The 24,470-nt window shown below is 41.1% G+C and overlaps 1 protein-coding gene across 1 annotated transcript in view; it reads right to left on the reverse strand.

The window, feature by feature from the left end:
- herc4 (HECT and RLD domain containing E3 ubiquitin protein ligase 4) overlaps window positions 1–24,470 on the reverse strand; it is a 110,929-nt gene that overhangs the window by 45,943 nt on the left and 40,516 nt on the right. Inside the window, 5 exon segments of the mRNA XM_072557971.1 lie at window positions 80–252; window positions 1,259–1,448; window positions 4,304–4,415; window positions 8,502–8,561; window positions 16,999–17,123. Of these exon segments, the coding sequence (XP_072414072.1) occupies window positions 80–252; window positions 1,259–1,448; window positions 4,304–4,415; window positions 8,502–8,561; window positions 16,999–17,123 (660 nt within the window).

Below are 24,470 nucleotides of genomic sequence, written 5' to 3' on the forward strand. Positions count from 1 at the left end.
ATTATTCCTAAGCATGCTCAATCAAATATCAAAACATTAAATGTGAAGAATTTGTGTAAGCATTTTGCCATGGACTTACCCGATGGAGAATTGCCAATACTTCCAGGGCGGTTCTCAGAAAATTATTCCATGTCCTTCGTTCAGAGTTAGCCATTCCAACCTTGGTTAGTCTCAGAAGAAACACTACAACATCCTTATAAAGTTGCACAATCTTCTGAAAGAACGCAGGTTCAAATGTGGCCCACCAATTTTCTATGTTAATGATGCAGAATTTGTAAATAACTTTGCAATAATATCAAAGCAGAAGGTGTACTATGCCAGTTACTGAAGGTCAGAATTGCTCATTTTCAAGCTCATTAGGCCAATACTGAAGGGATGCAATGGAAATGTAAAGTACCAACCTACGTTTTAAATAGTAGCCTGTCACCATTTTTAATTCATTGAGTGTGCAGTGTTGGAAAAGCACAGATCCGGCAGCATCCAAGGAGCAGGAGCGTCTACGTTACGGGCAAAAGCCTTTTATCAGGAATGGGGCTTGTGAGCCAAGAGGGTTGAGAGATAAATGGGATGGGTGTGGGGCTTGGGGAAGGTAATTGAGAGTGTGAATAGTAGATGGAGGTGGGGGTGATGGTGATAGGGCGGGGGGGGGGGGGGGGGGAGAAAGAGAGGGGGGGGGGAAAGAAGGGGGGGGGGGGAGAAGAAGAGAGGGGGGGGAAAGAGAGGGGAGGAGGAGGGAGGAGCCTCATTCCTGATGAAAGACCCTTGCTCGTAACATCGACTCTCCCGCTCCTCGGATGACTTGCTGTGCTTTTCCAGCACCACACTCTCGACTCTGATCTCCTGCATCTGCAGTCCTCACTTCCACCATTTTTGCTTATGTAGTATTATGCATAATATGTAAAAGATTAAGAAAAATATGCTCCATTGAAGGAGAACAGCAGAACCCGAGCAGGATGCTGCAAATGTGTACGTTTGGGATTTAGAATGCAGCTGTTTCCAATGGAAAACACTTGACATAACAGCTTTGGAAACCTGTTTTACACAAATGTTCATTTATCCAGTGCTTTTAAGACAGACAAATATGGCCACTAAAACAAATTCTTGCTTAGTTACAATCACATCTATATTTCTATATGATCAGTCATCAATCTAGATCCCATACTTCACAGACCTAAAATTTCCCAAAATACACAACATAATTTTTGCCCGAGATAGTTAACATTTTTAAAGCAGGAATATTTTTACAAAACATATTTACCAAGTACTTTCAGTGGCACTTTTTCAAGCTTCACTATAGCCATTCCAAATGGAATGGCTAATGTTACGTAGTTGTTGACATCATTCATAGGTGGGCACTCTGGAAGAGTAACATAGATCCTCAAGGCCTCTACATCAGGTGGGGAATGAGAAAGTCTTGGGATCAAATTTTTTTCCATACTAGCCGCTATCTAGAGACAAAGTGAGGGATATCGGTTAACAAACAGAAGCAATAGTAATCTTAACTTTTAGAATGCAAAGACACAATTCTAAATCTTTAATCAGTCAGATCAATAAGACATACAGGCCAAGATGCAGTGAATATTTACTGTGGCCAAAGACAATGTGATGATGCTGCGTCTTTAACAAGGTTATACTGTCCTTTGTTTTCAGAGAGGTTGTAAAAGCAGCAATTCCAAAAAGGTTTAGGTTTGAAGAGTTTTAGGGCTAATTTGATTATAGCATACAGATACTGGCGCAGGCAAAAAGCTTTCAAGTTTAAAAAAAAACACTTGCACAACAAAAGGGGAGTGGCCGGTTCTCCCAGCTCAGCTTTTCTCCGATTTGGTTTGGTTTGAGCAATCTGGCTGTTTACTGAAAGCAGTCAGTCATTGTTTTGAGGCTGCTGGTCAAAGAAACAGCTACATGAAAGGTGTTCCGTGCTGAGTCTCCCTGCCATCTCACTCTCTCTTCTAAGACCCTGCATTTGATTTTATCTTTTTTGGCAATGGGTGTTTATGGGGATTGGTGTAAGTATTTGGAATAGCATCATTAAGTTGGGATACTCTGTTGGGTTTTCAGATAGGTTAAGTTATTCTGTATTTTGTTCTCTTTTGTTTGTGTTTCATTTGGTAATCTTGCAAATAAATTCTGTTTATTTTAAAACTAAGTGGTTAGGCCAGCTGCATCACCCCTGAAATGTCCACTTTATATCTGCTTAAAACAACTCGCAAAGTTAGGGTCTTTGCTACTTCCTTGAAATGCCTGAGGGAGTCTGGCCTGGCGCTGTTTAACAAAATGTTTTTGCTTCAGTAATTTAGATCTTCACATCTAAAAGTAATGGAGTGTTTACCTAACAGCATAATGCCCCATTTAATTTTCTATATTATACGAGAACCTCTGCTCCACTCTAAGTAACTCTTCATCAAAAGTCATAAAATTAAGTTAACACTTGACAGTTAATGCCAATTAGGTTTGGATAAACACAAAAAGATTTAACTTTAATATCTATCACTAATTAGAATTATTGGAGTGTAATCCTCGGGTAAACAGGCCAGTTCCCATGAGTAAACATGTACCTTTGCTGTTGTGGTTCTGTTCGCCGAGCTGGGAATTTGTGTTGCAGACGTTTTGTCCCCTGTCTAGGTGCTTGGGAGCCTCCTGTGAAGCGCTTCTGTGATCTTTCCTCCAGCATTTGTAGTGGTTTGAATCTGCCGCTTCCAGTTGTCAGTTCCAGCTGTCCGTTGCAGTGGTCGGTATATTGGGTTCAGATCGATGTGCTTATTGATAGAATCTGTGGATGAGTGCCATTCATCCACAGATTCAATCAATAAGCACATCGATCTGGACCCAATATACCAGCCACTGCAACGGACAGCAAACCACTACAAATGCCGGAGGAAAGATCACAGGAGGCTCCCAAGCACTGAGAATGTCACCTAGACAGGGGACAAAACGTCTGCAACACAAATTCCCAGCTCGGCGAACAGAACCACAACAACGAGCACCCAAGCTACAAATCTTCTCACAAACTTTGATGTATCTTTGCTGTCATCTCTTTTAAAACAGGGTCAATGTTCCTAATTCTAAACCTCAATGCTCAGTTCCAAAAAACAAATAAAAGAAAAAAGTGAGGGCTTCCATACTATGCAAAACAAATTAATCCTTTGCTAGGATAGTCATTACAACACAAAACTCATAGTTTAGCATGAAAACTTGAAATAAAATGCAAATCCAATCTTACTGTCCCATATTTCTGAACTAGTGGCTCTAAGAACTTTGCGCAATGTTTTTCAACCCTTGGAGAAATTAAGTTCGCCATGTGTTGCATTTTATTGTATAAGATACACATATATTCAACCAATGAAAATAGTTTTCCACCCTTACTTCATGCTCATGTGTATTCACTGAAGTTGTCCACATTACCTGATCAAAAGAACAAAGAAAATTACAGCACAGGAACAGGCCCTTTGGCCCTCCAAGCCTGCACTGATCTAGACCCTCTACCTAAACCTGTCACCCATTTCCCAAGGATCTGTATCCCTCTGCTCCCTGCCCATTCATGTATCATGATACATCTTAAATGATGCTTTCACGCTCAGCTCTACCTCTCCCACTGGCAACGCATCCCAGGCACCCACCAACATCTGCATTAAGAACTTTTCACACATATCCCTCCCTAAATGTTTCCCCCCCTTACTCATGACCCCGAGTAATTTAGTCCCCCACTCTGGGGGAAAAAAGCTTCTTGCTATCCACCCTGTCTATACCTGTCACAATTTTGTAGACCTCAATCAGGTCCCTCCTCAACCTCCACCTTTCTAAAGAAAATGACCCTGATCTACTCAACCTTCTTCATAGCTAGCACCCTCCACACCAGGCAACATTCTGGCAAACCTCCTCTGCACCCTCCCCAAAGCATCCACATCCTTTTGGTAATGTGGCAACCAGAAGAAATGTATATAGTATTCCAAATGTGGCCAAACCAAAGTCTTATACGACTGTAACATGACCTGCCAACTCTTGTACTCAATACCCCATCTGATGAAGGAAAGCATGCCGTATGCCACTCTATCGATCTGTGTTACCACCTTCAGGGTACAAAGGACTTGAACACCCAGCTCTCTCTGTACATCAATTTTCCCCAGGGCTTATCCAAAACCCTGATTAAATCTGTAGATGATTAATTCCAAATATAAAAACAAGATCAATGGGTTAAAAAACACATGAACCTACTGAGGGCAAATTCTCAACCAATCTGCTGCCAGAAAATAAAGTTATACACTCTTAAAGCTCTATTAAAGACAGACAACTTTGCAAACAATACCTGCTGCGAAATCCGAGGATGGTCAGAATGTACGAGTCTGTGAAATAATAGTCTAGCTGCATTCATATCAATCCCAGAGAATTTGGAACTGGTTTTATAATGATCATCATTACTGAAACAAAAATGCTGTAAATTAGGATTGAGATGGTTGAGTGTTCTAACACTTAAAACAAAAAACAATGATAGTATATATCAAAACATAATGTATTGCTTATTAATCCACTGATGACCGTAAAATTACATTGTATATTATTCTGATGAGCTTCACGTGTGAATCATAAAAAAAAACGGAGATTGATCCAATATTAAACCAAACAATTGTCCATAAATAATTCCATTATGCAACCCTTATGAAATGAAGAGTCGAAAAAAATGACATTAAAAAAATTGGAGTTTTGTCTGGTTCTTATTTTGTAAAGATTCCTTTCATGGTCAATAATTATAAATAAAATAAACTAATTACAATCCAATAGAATTCACTAGACTACTGTCACCCAACTAGCTAAACAGCCAATTACATTAAAGGATTTTCACAGACCCACAAACAGGAAACTAAACAATAATGTTTTCCAGAAAGCAAATTGCTTATGAAGTTTGCACCTGCTTATGAAGGCAGTACAGGTTAAAATACTTTAAAAATTAAAAATCTTTAGCTGTAGGCTCAAGAAACCTACAAATTAATCATTAAACAGCAGCCATAATTGCAAAAAAAACATTCAGGGCAAGCTCTATTGCTGTTAGGACAACACCATACAACCTTGTCATGGTAGACGCTGCAAGACGTGTCAGAGTGTCGACACGGATACCACCATTACATGTGAGGACACTTCCCACCAACAACATATCAGGTACTCCTGTGACTCAGCCAATGTTGCTTATCTCAGATGCGGCAGGCAAGGATGCCCTAAGGCATGGTACATTGGGGAGACCGAGCAGAGGCTACAGCAATGGATAAACGGACACCGCATAACAATGAACAGACAAGAGCGTTCCCTCCCAGTCAGAGAACACTTCAATGGTCCAGGACATGCGACCTCAGACCTTCGGGTGACCATCCTCCAAAGTGGACTTCGGACAGACCACAATGCAAAGTGGCCAAGCAGAGGCTGATAGCCAAGTTTGGTACCCTTGGGGATGGCTTGAACATGAACATGAACCTTAGGTTCATGTCTCATTACAGGCAACCCCATTGCATTGCGCGCGCGCACACACACACTCAGAGACTCCTCCAGGCACATACTCAAGCAGACCCTCTCTCATACACTCCCACACACGCACCCTCCCACAGATGTACACCCATTTACTCACACACATACACACACCCTTACAGACACTCGTACCCCCCCACACACAGGTTTGTGGGGTGAATATGTACTTGCTGAATTACATTTTACTTTTCTCAAAAACTGCATGAATCCATAAAAGATTCCATAAATCCCTTTTTTCGATTAGAATCAGTCTGAGCATTGGGACACAGACAGCCTCAGACAGGGCACCTCACACCTTCAATGCATTATCTGGAGCCAACATGGCAAAGTTAAGTTCTGTTGAGAATCTAACTAAGTTCTGGGATTTACATATTACAGAATTGAAACTAATATGCTCACTCTAAAAGATGAGAAACTTAAACTCAGGTTCCTTGATGCTGAACAGGGTCAAATGTGAACAGGGTCAAAAGGGCGGTCACTTTCAACTTACCTCTGGAACTAAGGTCTTTTGCCACTGTTTGAAGCAAGGTTGTAATGAGATCAGGATTTAGTTGTGCTGGCAGACTTCTGAGTATCAATGAGCAGGTATATTGCTAAACAAATACTGATGATCAAAAATAGACTGATGGAACAAAAATTGGCTGTGTTGGATTTATTCTGCTTTTGGTGTACAAGACTTACTTGGATAATTTTCATAATTGTCAGGTAGGTGTTACTGTACCTGGGCTAGAACAGTTTTGACAGGGACACAGCTAGTTCTGGAGCACTTTTTCAATGCTACTGCCAGAATAGTGTAAGGGCCTAAGCTTTTGCAGTATGCTTTACATGCAGTTGTTTCCTGATACCATGCAAAGTAAATAGAATTGGCTGAAGACGGACGCCTCCTGGGCATCTCTGAAAGAGAGACAGATCATTCATACATCTAAGTGATCATGAATGCAAATACTTTAACAATTTGTGCTGCAGAGGCACCCTTGGTGATGAGTCCTCCAACCATTCTGGCCCTTGTCACATCAGTGCTTTCATGTAGTATTCAACATAGAAAAACACAGATTCATTAGTAGGGGATAGCATGCGCAACAATGACAATCAGGAAGTTTCCTTGCCCATATCGGACAAGCTATAGCATTTGAGGTCTTCCATGGCAACTCCCTCCCAACTATATACCACAATGTCTTTGTATGTCTTGCCTCACTGGTGGGGCAGACGCACCTCTGCATTAGACTTTTCATTCCAGTTTAGCTGAATTCCAAATCCACCATCTAATACCAGAGTATTACTCAGCCTCCAACGTACTCAACTAGCAACAATACCACTAAGGGTATCACCTCTCAAAATATAAAAATCTCAGATTTGACCTCATCCAAAATATTGCACCCAATTCTAGGCATGTAGAAGCATAAGAGTGTGCAGAAAATAATAAAATTAAAGTCCATTAACCCTGAAACTAGTTATGTATATAAATTGTAAAAGTTGGATTTGGTTTTTTTTTGAAGAGAAAGTTGAGAGGAGATTTAAAAGAGGCATTGCAAATTGGGCTCTGGACAATGTAGATATGGGTCTATTCCTATTAGTGGAACAATTGACAAAAAAATGCAGATTTAAGGAAACTGGTAAAAGAAACAATTCAGACAAGAGGAAAAACATTTCCATACTGTAAATGGATACAATCTGAACTACACTACCTGTGTGTGTGTTGGAAACAAGTTCAATTGAGGTGTTCAAGAAGAACTTGGGTCATTATTTGAAAAGGAAAATTGTAAGAATTAGAAGGAGAATTTGGGGAAATGGCAATGGTGAATTGCTCCTTCATAGGTCAGTAACGAGGGCACAATGTCCCATGTTGCTTTGCTCTATGTTGTAAACATTTGTGACCTACTGAATATGATCTAGGAAAAAGGTTATTATATTCTAGATGTGTTCTAATCAAGAGAAGCCTCAACCACAAATTGTACTGTTTAAAGGTTTCTCGAATGCTTTTGTGAAACATACAACTACAGCACTGATTATTTTATAAGTGATATATATAGGTATTCAAATAAAGAAACACAATGGAAAGCTACAACAAAACTTCAAACTCAATATGGATTTACTATTCAAAAGGTAATTTAAAATAAGTCTCATCATGGTGCATACATGTTTACTGAAGGTCATGAATGCCTTTAGGCTCATTGTTTGGCACGCATTAAAATAACATGAAGATGTGACTGGTGGCTAATTCACTAATATAATTTAGTGCACGAATATAACTGACAAAAATAGCCAAGTGAAAAATAGTTCAAAACAATTCCCATGACCACACACTGATGAGATTAAAAATTAACTTCTCAAATCGACAATGATGGACAACTTGACTTGCAGATGGCAGGAGTTCCAAATACAATATGTCGTGAGATCACAAGATGTCATGAAATGTGAAGGATTTCTCTCAGGTTCTAACATTTGCTCCTTTCTACTAAGCAGCAAACTGAAGCTAAATATACTGGAAATGCACAGAACCAAAAATTGCTCTGACTTATCATCCTTTAACAACAATCTTTTGAGTTCCATTTAATGTTTTTGTGAGAAAAAGACCTGCCTTATTTTAGTGCCCCAAGTCTAAAACCATCCAGGTCTGTTGGTCTTCCTGGTGACATGAAATTTATATGGTCTGAGATGCTACATGACACAATACTGAAAACCAAGATGTTATCCTTGATCAATTTGATGAGAGAAATCTCTAGAAACAATCATATCAAAGGAGGATCCCTTTATTGCACAGATCCCTAACTAAACTTCTGTTTTTAAAAATAACACTTCACAATTGCCTACCCATATAAAGATGGGTAACGTAAACAGACAATGTCTCTTATGATTTAGGAAAACTGTCATTTGTGTAACACTTTTTCTACTAAATCATTAAAAAATTCGACATGACGTGTTACTCATGTTAGTTATTGCTTGAAAATATTGAAGAATTACTTGAACATGTTAAAAGTTTTATACTATACCTCAAAGCAAGAAAGCTTCCATTTAAGCAGCCTGCTGATGAGAACACCGTATCGATTTCACTATGGAAAAAAATAGACACCATAATGAACAAATAAATTTACAAGTGTTCTGATTTACTCATAACTATGTTCAGTTCGGTCTTTCTCTGTATTTCAACTAAGCTTCAGCTTCCACATTCAGCAGTATATTGTCCATTCTCTGCAGAGATAAATTACTAGAGCACATTTCAAAGAACATCAAACATCATTTTCTTTTCGTGGAAACATTAGTTGTCTCTTGATCTGTCACTCTGGCTCTTCACAGGTACACAGGAGGAAAAATATCACAACCTAAAACAGTATAACTGCACGAGTGTCAGCAATTAGGTCAAAACAGATAAATTTCTTCAATTGTTCTATAGCAAATATGACTGATCAACATACTTGAAATGAAGAATTAATCCTTCTGTGAGTTAACAAAGTCTTAAATGGTACAGCATTTTGGAGGTGGTCTTTTAAGCATCTCTTCCCCCCCAGTGTTGCAAAGTGAATAACAAACAATATGGAAGTATGAATGGTACTCTGGATTGCTGCCAAATTGCTTTACAATTGCTCTCACTGGTTACCTAACAAGCAAAATTAATCTTCATCATTAAGTTAGATCAGGAAAACATCAGAGAATCCGTGTAATGATTCCTAAAGGACACCCGCTGTCCATGTTAACCAAAACCACCCCTTCTCAAGATATTTTATGTCCTACGCTCAGAGAATATAATATTACCTTTCAGTGTAGAAAAGTACCTTCATCAATTGGAGTTAAATCAAATATGGAATGAATGTTATAATAGACTGAATTACTGAGCTTGATAAATGTCTTGCAATTTGTCATATATACAAGAAGTGGGTCAGTTAACTAGATGGTTGGTTTGCAATGCAGAGTGACACCAAAAGCATGGGTTCAACTACTGCACTGGCTAAGGTTGGCATGAAGGATTCTACTTCACAACCTCTTCACTTGCCTGAGGCGTGGTGACTCCATGTTAAATTGCCACTAGTTATCTCTCTTTCTAATGAGAGCGCAACTCATGATCTGGTCAGACTATGGCAACTTTACCTTTACAATAAAGTTAATTGATTATTAGGCCAGGAGAAGAAAAATAAAGTGAAAAGGTTAAGGACAGGGTTAACAATTTTGATTCAATTCACCGAAAACTAAAAAAAGCTCAAGGACAAGCCATTTCAAACAACAGGATCAAATTATGTCCAAGCCCATTTCAATATTTGAAACATCATGAGCACTGACCCACTGTAACATCCAGAATAAAAAGATATTGTTTAAAAAAAAAACTAGGAATGGGATCCACAATAATACAGGAGGTTCACCATACAGCAAGCCCAAACAAGACAAACCTTGACACAGAGGATTTTTATTTAAAAACCTTTCAAACTTATCACTAATCTTTAATCTCAGAGGCTACATTACAGTTCCATTTGCCTAAAGAAAACCCTATACCACGTTTGAACAGCAGCAGGTAGTTCTGCTAATCCAGCTAATATTCATCTCTAAATTACCTAATGAAATCACTAGATTTAGATAGAGGTCTTGTGTTTCAATGCTGTTTCTGGGAATTTGCTAAGTATAACTTAGCTGTGTTTACAAACAAAACTTTCAAAAGCGGCTTCAAACAGTCCACATTTCAAACAAACATTATGGTATGAACTAGCCATTTGAATACAGAACTAGCTCAAAAGGTAGAAGACAGAGGTCTGGACCTTTAGGTGATTAGGCCAATGTTATTACCACTATATCACTATCTCCCCTCATGAAGAGACCCCATTTGGACAGCCTGTGGAGAGGCTCCTGTGCTGTGCTACTCTATGCTTAGCTGTCTGCTTCCATTCTTAGCCTTGTTTTACCTCTTTTACGGTTTTAAGCTCCTGGCTATGATCATTTGCCAATGATCTTTTTTTTCCATGCCTACTGCCCAAGAGCAGTGGAAATTTTCTTAAATTTCTGGCCATTATAAAATCAAGACTAGGCTTCTACACTGAATAGTATCACAGTCGACAATAGGTGCAGGAGTAGGCCATTCTGCCCTTCGAGCCTGCACCACCATTCAATATGATCATGGCTGATCATCCTTAATCAGTATCCTGTTCCTGCCTTATCTCCATAACCCTTGATTCCACTATCCTTGAGAGCTCTATCCAACTCTTTCTTAAATGAATCCAGAGACTGGGCCTCCACTGCCCTCTGAGGCAGAGCATTCCACACAGCCACCACTCTCCGGGTGAAGAAATTTCTCCTCATCTCTGTCCTAAATGGTCTACCCCGTATTTTTAAGCTGTGTCCTCTGGTTCAGCACTCACCCATCAGCAGAAACATGATTCCTGCCTCCAGAGTGTCCAATCCTTTCAGAATCTTATATGTCTCAATCAGATCTCCTCTCAGTCTTCTAAACTCAAGGGTATACAAGCCCAGTTGCTCCAGGTCTTTCAGTGTAAGGTAGTCCCGCCATACCAGGAATTGACCTCGTGAACCTACGCTGCACTCCCTCAATAGCCAGAATGTCTTTCCTCAAATTTGGAGACCAGAACTGCACACAATACTCCAGGTGTGGTCTCACCAGGGCCCTGTACAGCTGCAGAAGAACCTCTTTGCTTCTATACTCAATCCCTCTTGTTATGAAGCCAGCATGCTATTAGCCTTAGCATGGACTAAGTTGATGCCTTGCTGATCTGTTTTTTAATTACATAAGTTCTAAAATGATTTTTAGCAAACTTTTACAGCCCTATTTCCACCATACTGTTACTTACAGACCTGGCTAAGGAAAGATTACTGCTTCCAGACCAAAATACATATCGGTATTCTTTTTGGTCACTTCAACCATACCAGCTGGAGCAAAATAGTTTCAGGAGAGGTCATTTTTCAGCATATTTAGTTCCATCTGCAATTAAGAGTTTTCTGAAAGCGATTTTTAACAATCTTTCTGAGCACACACAAAAGCAAAGGGTTCTGGGTAATCCAAGATGGAGGACAGGAAAAAAATTGTGGCTGCAAGAGCTGTTCCTTTTTTAAAGGTATTTTAGGGGCTGGAGGTGATTATTCTCAAATTCCAGGAGCATAATTACTGTTTTACAAGTAGTTGCATTGTTTTGGAACATTGTTCCCCCCAATGTCCAAAACATCGATTCTCCTGCTCCTCGGATACTGCCTGACCTGTTGCACTTTTCCAACACTACACTCACGATTCTTGAGCTCCAGCATCTGCAGTCCTCACTTTCTCCCAAAAGGAAGCAAATGTCAGGTATAGACAGCTGAGATTGAGTGAATCTTGAAAAGAGTATAATGGCAGTAGGAGTATTGTTATGAAGTTGAAGGGGTGTACTGTACCTTTGAGAGTGAACGCTATTCTGAACTGAGATTACAAGCACCTGTGTATACGACTAGATGGCAGTCCCAGAGTGTACTGGAAAACTGAGAATATGTAACATTTGGCTGTGAAATGGACACCTGAGTTTTGGTCGCTGTTTTGACAATTCTAATTTAACTAGTTTAAATTATGCCCAAATACACTAAAACCCAAATCGAAGTTTGAATTATTGTTTCACCAACACTGAACCAAAAGGATGATTGAATGTGGGGCAGGTATGAAATGCGGACATTTTGAAAATTGTTCAGAGAACAACTGCTGCTGGACAGAAACAGGGAGAGCTAGCATCTTGCTCTCCAAGAAATCAGGAAACGCTCTGTCAAAGGTACCTTTTCATATAAAACACAGAACAAAAACAAAGAAAAATACAGCATAGGAACAGGTCCTTTGGTCCTCCAAGCCTACGCCAATCCAGATCCTCCATTTAAACTTGTCGCCTATTTTCCAAGGATCTGCTCCCTGCCCATTCATGTATCTGTCTAGATATATCTTAAATGATGCGATCATGCCCACCTCTTCCACCTCCGCTGGCAATGCGTTCCAGGTACCCACCACTCTCTGTATAAAGAACCTTCAATGCATTTTTTCCTTAAACAATTCCTCTCCCCCCTCACCTTGAACTCATGACCCCTAGTAATTGAGCTCCCCCCACCCACCAAACTCTCGGAAAAAGACTCTTGCTATCCACCCTATCTATACCTCTCATGACGGTGTAGATCTCAAATCAGGTCCCCCTTCAACCTCCGCCTTTCTAATGAAGTAATCCTAATCTACTCATCCTTCTTCGTAGCTAGTGCCCTCAATACCATGCAACATCCTGGTGAACCTCCTCTGCACCCTCTCCAAAGCATCCACATCCTTTTGGTAATGTGGCGATTAGAACTGTGAGCAGTATTCCAAATGTGGCTGAACTAACGTCTTAGACAACTGTAACATGACCTGCCAACTCTTGTACTCAATACCCTGTCTGATGAAGGAAAGCATACTATATGCCTTCTTGACCACTCTACCAACCCGCGTTGCCACCTTCAGGGTACAACAGACCTGAACACCCAGATCTCTCTGTACAGTAATTTGCCTCAGGGCTTTTCCATTTAGTGTATAGTTCACTCTGGAATTGGATCTTCCAAAATGCATCACCTTGCATTTGCCTGGATAGAACTCCATCTGCCATTTTTCTGCCCAACTCTCCAAACTGTCTATATTCTGCTGCATTAGAACATAGAACATTACAGTGCAGTACAAGCCCTTTGGCCCTCGATGTTGCGCTAACCTGTGGAAACAATCTGAAACATATTTATCTGACACTATTCTATTTTCATCGATATTTTATCCATTCACCATATAAATGCCATTAAAGTTGGCGAATCTACTGCTTGCAGTGTGTTCCATGCCCCTACTACTCTTGAGTAAAGAAACTACCTCTGACATCTGTCCTATATCTATCACCACTCAATTTAGTGTTAGCCATCTCCATCAGAGGAAAAAGACTCTCACTGTCCACCCTAACCCTCTTATGTCTCAATTAGAACTAGAATCCATACAGTGTGGAATCAGGCCCTCTGCCCAACCTCACAACCTTCTTCTCTCGAACAAAAACAGCCTCAGGTCCCTCAGCCTTTCCTCACAAGACCTTCCCTCCATACCAGACAACATCCGAGTAAATCTAGGATGTCCCTTCTGCTACTGTCTTAATCAATTATAAAATAGGCACTTGAGAAAACATTTTTCAAAATTCCAGCATTTTATACACTGTCCCAAACAACCATTATGTACCACCAAATTCTACCTTTCCAATGATGTCCTTATTTGATTTATTCACCTCCCAAACTACACCCTGCAACTCCATACCAACTTCTGCCTTTGATGTGCCAGTCCCTTGCTCTGATAAAAGCTGGTGCAATTAACATCACTCTCTTAGTTCAACGGTCACAAACATGACTGGCTATGATGTGGAGGTGCCAGTGTTGGACAGGGGTGGGCAAATTTAAAAATCTCACAACACCAGATTATAGTCCAACAGGTTTAATTGGAAGCACCAGCTCTTGGAGCACCTTAATCAGGTAACTAGTGGGGCAGGATCATAAGGCACAGAATTTATAGTAAAAGATCACAGTGTCATGCAATTAAAACAATATATTGAACAAACCTAGTCTGCTGTTAAGTCTTTCATCTTTCAGAATGGGTTTCAAGTTTCAGTTCATTAATATGTAAATCCCAGAATTCCTTTTAAGGTCCATTCTCAAGATAAATTAAGGTTTTATTTTTTTTTTACAAAGTGACATCTCATCTCAAGCAATGTATTAAAGGTGTGAAGTTAGAGCCTGTCTGTATCCCAACCTTGAGTCAGACTGGTTCTGTTTCCAAACTAAGAATTTCTAAACTGTCACATGGGTTGACTGCCGACAGATTGCATGTTATTTGAGCAAAATACAATGTATCTACAAATACAATTCTGCAAACGTAAATTCACCCCACAAACGTATATACGTGAGAGAGTTGTGTTTGGGTGTGTGCATGAGTGTGACGGACTATAAGCCTGTGAGAGGGTGCGTGTATGGGTGAGTGTGTTGGGGGGGGGTTGCTGTATGTGTGCGCGTCTAAGAGAATGTGTGTGTATGAGAGAGAACCTGTGTGTGTGTTTGTGCATGCGAGAGAGAGTATATAGTGTAGTGGGGTCATCTATAGTGTGATATGAACCCAACGTCCTGGTTGAGGCTAGCCTCATGGGTCCTGAACTTGGTATGGTAGATAATTAGTCTCATCATTCACTAGCAGATGTGGCTAGACAACATGACACTGTCTGGCCACTCAATCCTCTGCCAAAACTGCTCACAACTGAACCAGCATTAATTGCTGTCTGTGAAGAGAGTTGCAAATTCTTAATATCCTTTGCACAAAGTGCTTCACTGTGCTGAAACTATTAACTTTGCTTTTGTGACCTTTAGACTTGACAATCCCAAATCACTCTTGGCAACTTGCCTCATCTTATTCTTTAAATTGTAGGTCATCTGAAACTCTGCTGCATGCACCCTAAATTACACCAAGTTACATTCACCCACCAGTCCTGTCCTTGTTTGCTCACTTACATTTAGCTTCCATTTAAATGCCTTGAATTTTGCAAAAAATCTCAGCTTGGTTTTAAATCCCCCCCCCCCCCCCCGCAAAGTCTTAATTTTCCTCAACTATACAGCAACCTCCACCATCCCCAAAATCATGATATATTTGTTTCTCCGACTCTGGGCTTGAGCATCCTGATGATACAAATTTCAATATTTGACTTGGTTTATTACTGTCACACGTCTCAAGATACAGCAAAAAGTGCAGTCTTACATGACTTTATAGACAGATCATACTATAAAGTGCATCAGGGTAACAGAATGAAGTTCAGGATATGACGTTACACCTACCAGGAGGGCGTAGAGAGAGATCAATATTGTCAAGCGTAGTTGTGAAATTCCATCCCTAAACCTCCTCTCTACCTCCTTTAAAATACACCTTAAAATCCAGTTCATCTACCAAATGCCACATTTTGGATTAACTTTGTTTACTAACTCTTATCGTGCAATCTGGAATGGTTTATCATGGTAAAGATGTTAATATAAATACAACTTATTGTAGGTGTGTATTTTAAACAAAATTAAATATAAATAAAGCTTTATAAATATTCAAAGGAGAAAGATGAAAGGATTGACTGGATCAACTTCAGAACATGCTGAGACATGATAGCGGCATGGTCAAAGATGCAGGGGTCTGAAATAAAGTAAAGCTACAAATACAAAATACAACAGTATGAAACCTTTCAGTTCTCAAACCATAACAGGACACACAGAAAAAAATGAATATCCTTAAGGCTGTTAAGTAGATTGAAATTTACCAGCATGAAACCAGTTGCTGCTAACAAATTATGTTTGTTTTAAGTAGTCACTGGGAGGCCATAAACAATACCTTCGCTAAATGTCTTTCTTCACCACAAACCCAACTGTATTATGATTTTTGTGCAAAATGAAGTGAACTTCGCAGAAAGGTAAAAGATTCAAACCAAGCAAATCCTCATGTAGAGGGATAGTGTTTAATCCTAAATATTAAAGAGCAGCGTGAACTGGGAAACAGTAACAATTATTGAATCAATCACCACTGGCAAGCTTGTAATACTCAAAGAGAATAAAGAAAATTTACAGCCCAGGAACAGGCCCTTCAGCCTTCCAAGTCTGAGCCGATCAAAATGTACTGTCTAAACCTGTCGGTCAATTCCTAAGCATCTTTGTCCTTCTGCTCCCCACCTACTCATGCATTTGTCCAGACGCATCTTAAATGAATCTATCGTGCCTGCCTCAACCACCTCCGCTGGCAACGCGTTCCAAACGCCCACCACCTGCTGGGTAAAGTACTTACCGCGTGTATCCCCCTTAAACATTCCACCTCCCACCTTGAAAGCGTGATCTCTCGTTATTGAATCCTTCACCCATTACTAAGGAAGATAACAAAACAGACTAAAGCACACAGACCCAATGGAATAATCAACACTGGACAAGAGTAAAACTTGATTACCTTTATAATTAAAGATCAGAGATCAAACCTGACTAACTCTGACCTTTTCTGAAGAAATTTCTGCAGAAGTCACAGAATCCCTACAATGTGGAAGCAGGCCATTCGGCCCATCGAGTCCGTTCTGATGCTCTTAAGAGCATCCCACCCAAACCAACCGGCCTTACCCTATCCCTGTAACTCTGCATTTCCCATGGCTAATCCACCTAACCTGCACATATTTGGACTGTGGAAGGAAACCAGAGCACCTTGAGAAAACCCACACAGACACAGGGAAAATGTGCAAACTCCACACAGACAGTTGCCGGAGGTTGAAATCCAACCTGGTTCCTGGGAGGTGTGAGGCAGCAGTGCTAACCACTGAGCCATCGTGCCACTGTGTAGTTGCATTTCTACAAAAATCTAACTTATTATTCACAGTGCAGAAACTTGAAAAGCATTGGGCAAAGTCTTCCCACTTATTCAACTCATACTACATAGGTTGACAAAAATTTGAGAAAAGACCACTATTGACCAACAGAACAACTATTACTTACTTTGTTACCTCTGAAGGAATCCTTCCAGGAGGATAATTTATCCACTTCTGGATAATTGCATCATTTAATGTGAGTATAACTTTTGATGGATTGGGTAATCTGAAGTCATCTGGTGGCATGGAATTCTTGAAAGGAAAAGCAAATATAAAAACAAATGCAGACAGGGCATCTCAGAAATAGTTCAGCAAGTTGATAATAGCTGCTGTTCATAAAACTACATAAATCTGTTTGAACCAGAATTGAAGTTTTAGCCTTCTTATCAGTGTTAAATTTTTCTCCATGCTGCTTTTTTAAAATTCTCTCATGGAATATTATAATTTTATTACTCTTGTTTTGATACTTTCATCCAATGCTGTATTTCCTTTGAAACTATATAGTATCCTTTTCAATGGGATAATTGATTAACATTAATTCTGTTACAAAACATTCCACATTCCAATAACTCCCACACCTGTACAGTTTGTGCTGTGTTTTCCAGATTATGTTCCCTCATCTTGGAATTACTTCCCCATTGGTGTTTCTCAAACACAATTTGTTTTTGAAACATGGATCTCATCACTTACTCCTGGTAAATTGGTTTGGCACTTTTTATAAAATTATTAAATTCTTTCAATAATCACGCAAAACTACAGACTCTAAATTAATTTCATTTAATTTATTGTCACGTGTATCTAGGTAGTGAAATGTTTTGTTTGCGAGCAGATCATAGTAAGGTCATACAAATCGTAGGGTAAAAAAGAACTTGGACAGAGCAAGACATACAGGTTACACTACACAGGACATACGTGAGCTAAGAATAGCATTCACAAAATCAACATTACTTGAAGTTAGAGTGTCCATTCATCAGTCTAATAATGGCAGGGAAGAGGCTGTCATTGAACCTGCTGGTGTGCGAGTGTTCAAGCATCTGTATCTTATGCCCTACAGAAGAATTTGTAGGAGAGCATTACAGGAGTGGAATGGGTCTTTGATGATGTTGGAAGCCTTTATATGGCAACAAGATGTGTAAATGGAGTCCATGGATGGGAGGTTGACTTCTGTGATGGTCTGGGCTGTGCACACAACCTTCTGTAGTTTCTTATGGTCCTGGGCAGATTACATAGAACATAGAACAATACAGCACAGAACAGGCCCTTCGGCCCACGATGTTGTGCCGAACTTCTATCCTAGATTAAGCACCCATCCATGTACCTATCCAAATGCCGCTTAAAGGTCGCCAATGAATCTGACTCTACCACTCCCTCGGGCAGCGCATTCCATGCCCCCACCACTCTCTGGGTAAAGAACCCACCCCTGATATCTCCCCTATACCTTCCACCCTTCACCTTAAATTTATGTCCCCTTGTAACACTCTGTTGTACCCGGGGAAAAAGTTTCTGACTGTCTACTCTATCTATTCCTCTGATCATCTTATAAACCTCTATCAAGTCACCCCTCATCCTTCGCCGTTCCAACGAGAAAAGGCCGAGAACTCTCAACCTATCCTCGTACGACCTACTCTCCATTCCAGGCAACATCCTGGTAAATCTTCTCTGCACCCTCTCCAAAGCTTCCACATCTTTCCTAAAGTGAGGCGACCAGAACTGCACACAGTACTCCAAATGTGGCCTAACCAAAGTCCTGTACAGCTGCAACATCACTTCACGACTCTTGAATTCAATCCCTCTGCTAATGAACGATAATACTCCATAGGCCTTCTTACAAACTCTATCCACCTGAGTGGCAACCTTCAAAGATCTATGTACATAGACCCCAAGATCCCTCTGTTCCTACACCTGACCAAGAACCCTACCATTAACCCTGTATTCCGCATTCTTATTTGTTCTTCCAAAATGGACAACCTCACACTTGGCAGGGTTGAACTCCATCTGCCACTCCTCAGCCCAGCTCTGCATCATATCTAAGTCCCTCTGCAGCCGACGACAGCCCTCCTCACTGTCCACAACTCCACCTATCTTTGTATCATCTGCAAATTTACTGACCCACCCTTCGACTCCCTCCTCTAAGTCATTAATAAAAATTACAAACAGCAGAGGACCCAGAACTGATCCCTGCGGAACTCCACTTGTAACTGGACTCCATGCTGAATATTTACCATCTACCACCACTCTCTGACTTCGACCGGTTAGCCAGTTTTCTATCCAATTGGCCAAATTTCCCTCTATCCCATGCCTCCTGACTTTCCGCATAAGCCTACCATGGGGGCCTAACCAGGCCATTACGCACCTAGGCAAGATGCATTTTATGGTGCATCTATGTAAGTTGATGAGGTCCTTATGGACATGCCAAATTTTCCTGAGCCACTTGAAGCAGGCATTGTTGTGCCTTCTTGACCATCACATCGACATGGGATGTCCAGGACAGGTTGTTGGCTATTATCACTCCGAGGAATGCTCTCAATGCTCTCAACCTCCACTCCGTTGATGTAGATGGGGACTTGTTCTTGCCCTTTCTTTTTTAAGTTGGTTATCAGTTCTTTAGTTTTGCCGACATTGAGAGTGGCAGTTATCATTTCACCAGGTCACCAAGCCCTCCATCTCCTTTCTGAATCATCATGATTCGCTATCCATCCACTATGGTGGTGTCATCAAATTTGCGGATAGTGTTCATTCAGAATTTGGCAACATAGTCGTGGGTTTACAAAGAGTACAGTAGGAGGCTAAGAACACATCCTTATGGAGCTCCAGTCTTGAGTGTTAATGTGGAGGAAGTGAAGATGTCTATCTTCACTGATTGCGGTCTATGGATCAGGAAGCTGAGGATCCAGTTGCAGAGGGTGAAGCAGAGGCCTCGGTCTCAGAATTTTGAGATCAGTATGGAGGGAGTAATGCTGTTGAAGACAGAGCTGTAGTCAATGAGCAGAAGCCTGATGGAGGTATCCTTAGTTCAAATATACCAGGGATGAGTGCGTGGCTAAGGAAATGGAGCCTGCTGTGGACCTGTTATGTTGATAGGCAAATTACAGGGGATCGAGGCAGGCTGAGAGACTAGAGTTAATATGGACCATCACCAGCCTCTCAAAGCATTTCATGATTACAGAGGTCAGAGCCCCAGTGCAGTAGTCATTGAGGCACGTTGCATGTGATCTCTTAGATACTGGGATGATGGTGATCTTCTTGATGCAGGTGGGGACTTTGGCTTCTAGGAGAGAGAGGCTGAAGATGTCAGTGAATAGCTCAGTTAGCCAGTCCAGACTGGATCTAAGTGCGCAGCGGGGACTCTGTCTGGGCCCGTCGCTTTCCTTATATTGTCCTCCAGGATAACCAATCTGACGTCTGCAGTGCTGATGAAGAGAACAGGTGCATCCAGGGCTGTGGGGCAGGTGACACCACGCAGCTGGAAATTTGCTTGAACCGAGCACAGAAAACGTCAACTGCATCAGGGACGATGCCTTTGTCTGCTATCTTGCTCGGTTTCATTTTGTATGCAGGTGCCTTGTTCAGGCCTTGCCACAGGCAACAGAGTCCATGTGGTTCGTTTGGGCATCTTTGTCCAGTCCTGCCTCTTGGGATCTCCAATGGCTTTGCGGAGGTCATATCTGTATTTTCTGTATAGGTACAGGTCATCCAACTTGAATGCTGCACACCTGGTCTTCAGTAGGGAGTGGATTTCCCAGTTCAAAGGTTTCTGATTGGGGAATACCTGGATTGATTTGCTTGGCATGCAGTCCCCCACGCATTTGCTAATGAAGTCCATGACACTGGTGGTGTACACATCTAGGTTTCCTGCTGAGTCTTTGAATATGATCCAGTCCATCAATTCCAAGCAGTCCCAGACACGCTCTTCCGCTGCCCCAAAGCAGCTCTGTATTTCTTTCTGTGAAGGATCCTTCTGTTTTAGGTTCTGCTTGTAATTTGGGAGGACACTATTCTACATGTGACTTTGGATATATTGAAACAATGGAGAAACAGAATGTAAATGCCAATGTCAATGAGATGAATGTGTAAATATACTTCTTGAAGGAATATACTCGCAAAATAGAATTGAGTCAACAAAAATCAAAAACAGACATTGCTGGAAAAGCTCAGCAGGTCTACCAACAGCTGTGCAAAGAAAGCAGAGTTCAAGTTTTGGGTCAGAACATAAATGAAATAAAATTGGACTAGAGGAATACAAATATGACACCGTCATTTATGAAAAAGGGAAAGGATAACCCAAGAAACTACAGACCTGTCAGCTTGAAGTCAATAGTGGGAAAATGATGGAAGCCATAATATGGGATGAGGTAAAACTACCAGCAAGCTACACACAGTCAAGAAAGAGATCACATATCCAAAGTGAGACACAGACCGAGTATATAGTTGAAGAAATTTGGAGGCAATGAGAGAATTTGGTGCAGAGTGCATTGTAGCTTGATTTTTTGGTTCATTGTTTGTAAAGTCTTTCTACTAGATAAACTATAGCCCAGGATCAGGAGCCCAGCACAAAATGAAGTGTGACATCACATGTAAAGCATGCGTTCATTGGTTGGCAACAGCTTCCAACTTGACTACCTATTATAGGTTGCTTTCAGATTGAAGGTAATTGGGGAAATATTTACAGGTTACAAACTAAAAGAGCAGTGGTAACTTTTAAATATAATAAGAACTATAAAATAGAAATGCAGGGCAACTGATGTGCTGTGCTTGCATGAAATGGGGAGCTGGTGTATACCATTGTGGCTCATAGTTACCACATCTGGAGCAAGTACTGGTTACTTGAGGAATACCTGCTCAGAGTTGATGAGCTGGAGTCTGAGCTGTGAACATCATAACACATCAGGGATGAGGAGAGTTACCTCAATGCTGTGTTTCAGGAGGTAGTCACACACCTTAGATGAACCACTTCAAATTCAGTAGGTAGCCAAGGACAGAAGGGTGTGACTATAAGCGAGGCAAGTAGAGGAATCCAGGAGGTAGCACTGCAGGAACAGATTTGAGATATTTTGTACCTTGTGTGGTTGAGAGCAGGGGCTGTAGGGAGGATGAGCAAACTGACCATATCAGTGGTACAGTAAGCCATTCAAGAAGGGGGAGAAAAGAGAAATGTAGTCATATTTGGGGACACTGTAGTCAGGATCAAGAATCCTGAAGGTTGTGTTGCCTGCCTGGTGCCCAGGTTCATGAGAATGAATCTGGGCTGCAAAGAAACTAGAGTGGAAGTGGAAATTCCAGTTGACGTGGTTCACATAGGTACCAAAGATATAGGTAGAATGAGGTTCTGCTGAGAGAATGTGTGTGCTAGGGGCTAAATTGAAAAGCTGAAGCGATAAAGTAATAGTCTCTGGATTACTACCTAAGCTATGAGCTAATTGGCACAGGGTGAACAAGATTAAAGAGGTAAATGCAAGGATCAAAGATTGGTATGGGAGAAACAGATAATGCATAGCCAGGGCTGTTGATATGGCTTTACACTAAATAATGGAGAGGGAGGTGTTAGTTGCATGGCAATTATTGAAAATAGTTAAAAGTGGGGGAGAACTTAGCAAAGGTTATGACAGTTTCCAGAACAAGTAATAGGACAGAGAGTATGGAAAGGGTCAGAAATCTAATTTCAGACACAGCTGATAAGGGAACAGCTATGTGGAGGGAGGAAGACAAGACAGTGCTGAGGGTGTTGTACTTATATGCACATAGTATATGAAGCACAGTAAATCAGCTTGTAGAAAATAAAAATTGAAAGAACTGCAGATGCTGTAAGTCAGACACAAAAGCAGAAGTTGCAAGCAAAGCTCAGCAGGTCTGGCAGCATTTGTGAGGAGAAATCAAAGGTAACATTTTGGGTCCAGTGATCCTTCTTTGAAATTGGTGGGTACGATAATGCTGAGTATCTCAGAGATGTGGCTGTAGGGCTGAGAACTAAATATCCAGAGAAACACTTATCAAAATGACGGGCAGATGGACAGAGGTGCCTTGTTAGTAAGAAATTAAATTAACATCAACAGCAAGAAGTGAGACAGAGTTGGAAGGCATAGAATCTGTGCGGGTAGAGTTAAGAAACCACAAAGGCAAAAAGACCTCGATGGGAGTTGTGTACAGACCTCCTAGCAGTAGTCAGGGTGTGCGACAAAATAAATCAGTAAATAGAAGAGGTATGTATGAAAGCACTATAACAATAATCATGGGGGACTTCAATACGTAAGCAGACTGGGAAAATCAGGTCGGTAGCAGAACCATATAGGGAATTTGTGAAATACCTATGAGATAGTGTCTTGGTGCAGCTTGAGGTAGAGCCCAGAACAGGCAATTCTGGAGCTGGTGACGTGTAATCAAACAGACTGAGTCAGGGAAGCTTAAAGTGAAGAAACAGGAGTTGGGAGGTCATGTTGTGGCTGTACAGGACATTGGTTAGGCCACTGTTGGAATATTGTGTGCAATTCTGGTCTCCTTCCTATTGGAAAGATGTTGTGAAACTTGAAAGGGTTCAGAAAAGATTTACAAGGATGTTGCCAGGGTTGGAGGATCTGAACTCAGGGAGAGGCTGAACAGGCTGGGGCTGTTTTCCCTGGAGCGTCGGAGGCTGAGGGGTGACCTTATAGAGGTTTACAAAATTTACAAAGTCTTTTCCCTGGGGTCGGGGAGTCCAGAACTAGAGGGGTATAGGTTTAGGGTGAGAGGGGAAAGATGTAAGAGAGATCTCAGGGGCAACGTTTTCATGCAGAGGGTGGTACTTGTATGGAATGAGCTTCCAGAGGATGTGGTGGAGGCTGGTACAATTGCAACATTTAAGAGGCATTTGGATGGATAGATGAATAGGAAGGGTTTGGAGGAATATGGGCCAGGTGCTGGCAGGTGGGACTAGATTGGGTTGTGATATCTGGTCGACATGGACGGGTTAGACCGAAGGGTCTGTTTCCATGCTGTACACCCCTAGGGGTGGTGACCATAGTAATGGTACAATTCATGCTACAGTTTGCGAGGGAGAAGTTTGAATCAGATGTAATGGTATTACAATTGAGCAAAGATAACTATAAAGACAGATGGGAGGAGTGGAAAGTTAAATGGAAGGAGAGCCTAGCAGGGAAGTCAGTGGAGATCAGTGGCAGAAGTTCTGGAGGTAATTCAGGATGCACAACAGATCAAAGGAAGAAGCAACATATTCAGAGGAGGAAGATGCAACCATGGCTGACAAGGGAGGTCAACGATAGCATAAAAGTAAAACAGAAAGCATGCAATATGGTCAAGATCAATGGGAAGCTTTAATAAAAAAAGCCAGCAGAAGCAACAAAAAAAAAATCAATGAAGGGGTGGAGGTAGATGATGAAATAGGACGGCAAGATAAAGAACATTGAGAGAGTTCTTTTGAGATAAATAAAAGAGAACAGTGAGGCAAGAGTGGACACTGGACTGGTTGACAAAGTTGCTGGAGAAATAGTAATGGGGAACAAAGAAACAGTGGAGGAATTAGTGCGTAGCTTCCATCAGTCCTCACAGTGGAAGAGCCAGTAGCACACCAAAACTTCAAGGGAACAGAGGTAAGTGAAGTGGCCATCA

The sequence above is a fragment of the Chiloscyllium punctatum genome, chromosome 38, assembly GCF_047496795.1.
Source record: "Chiloscyllium punctatum isolate Juve2018m chromosome 38, sChiPun1.3, whole genome shotgun sequence".
Lineage (NCBI taxonomy): Eukaryota > Metazoa > Chordata > Chondrichthyes > Orectolobiformes > Hemiscylliidae > Chiloscyllium > Chiloscyllium punctatum.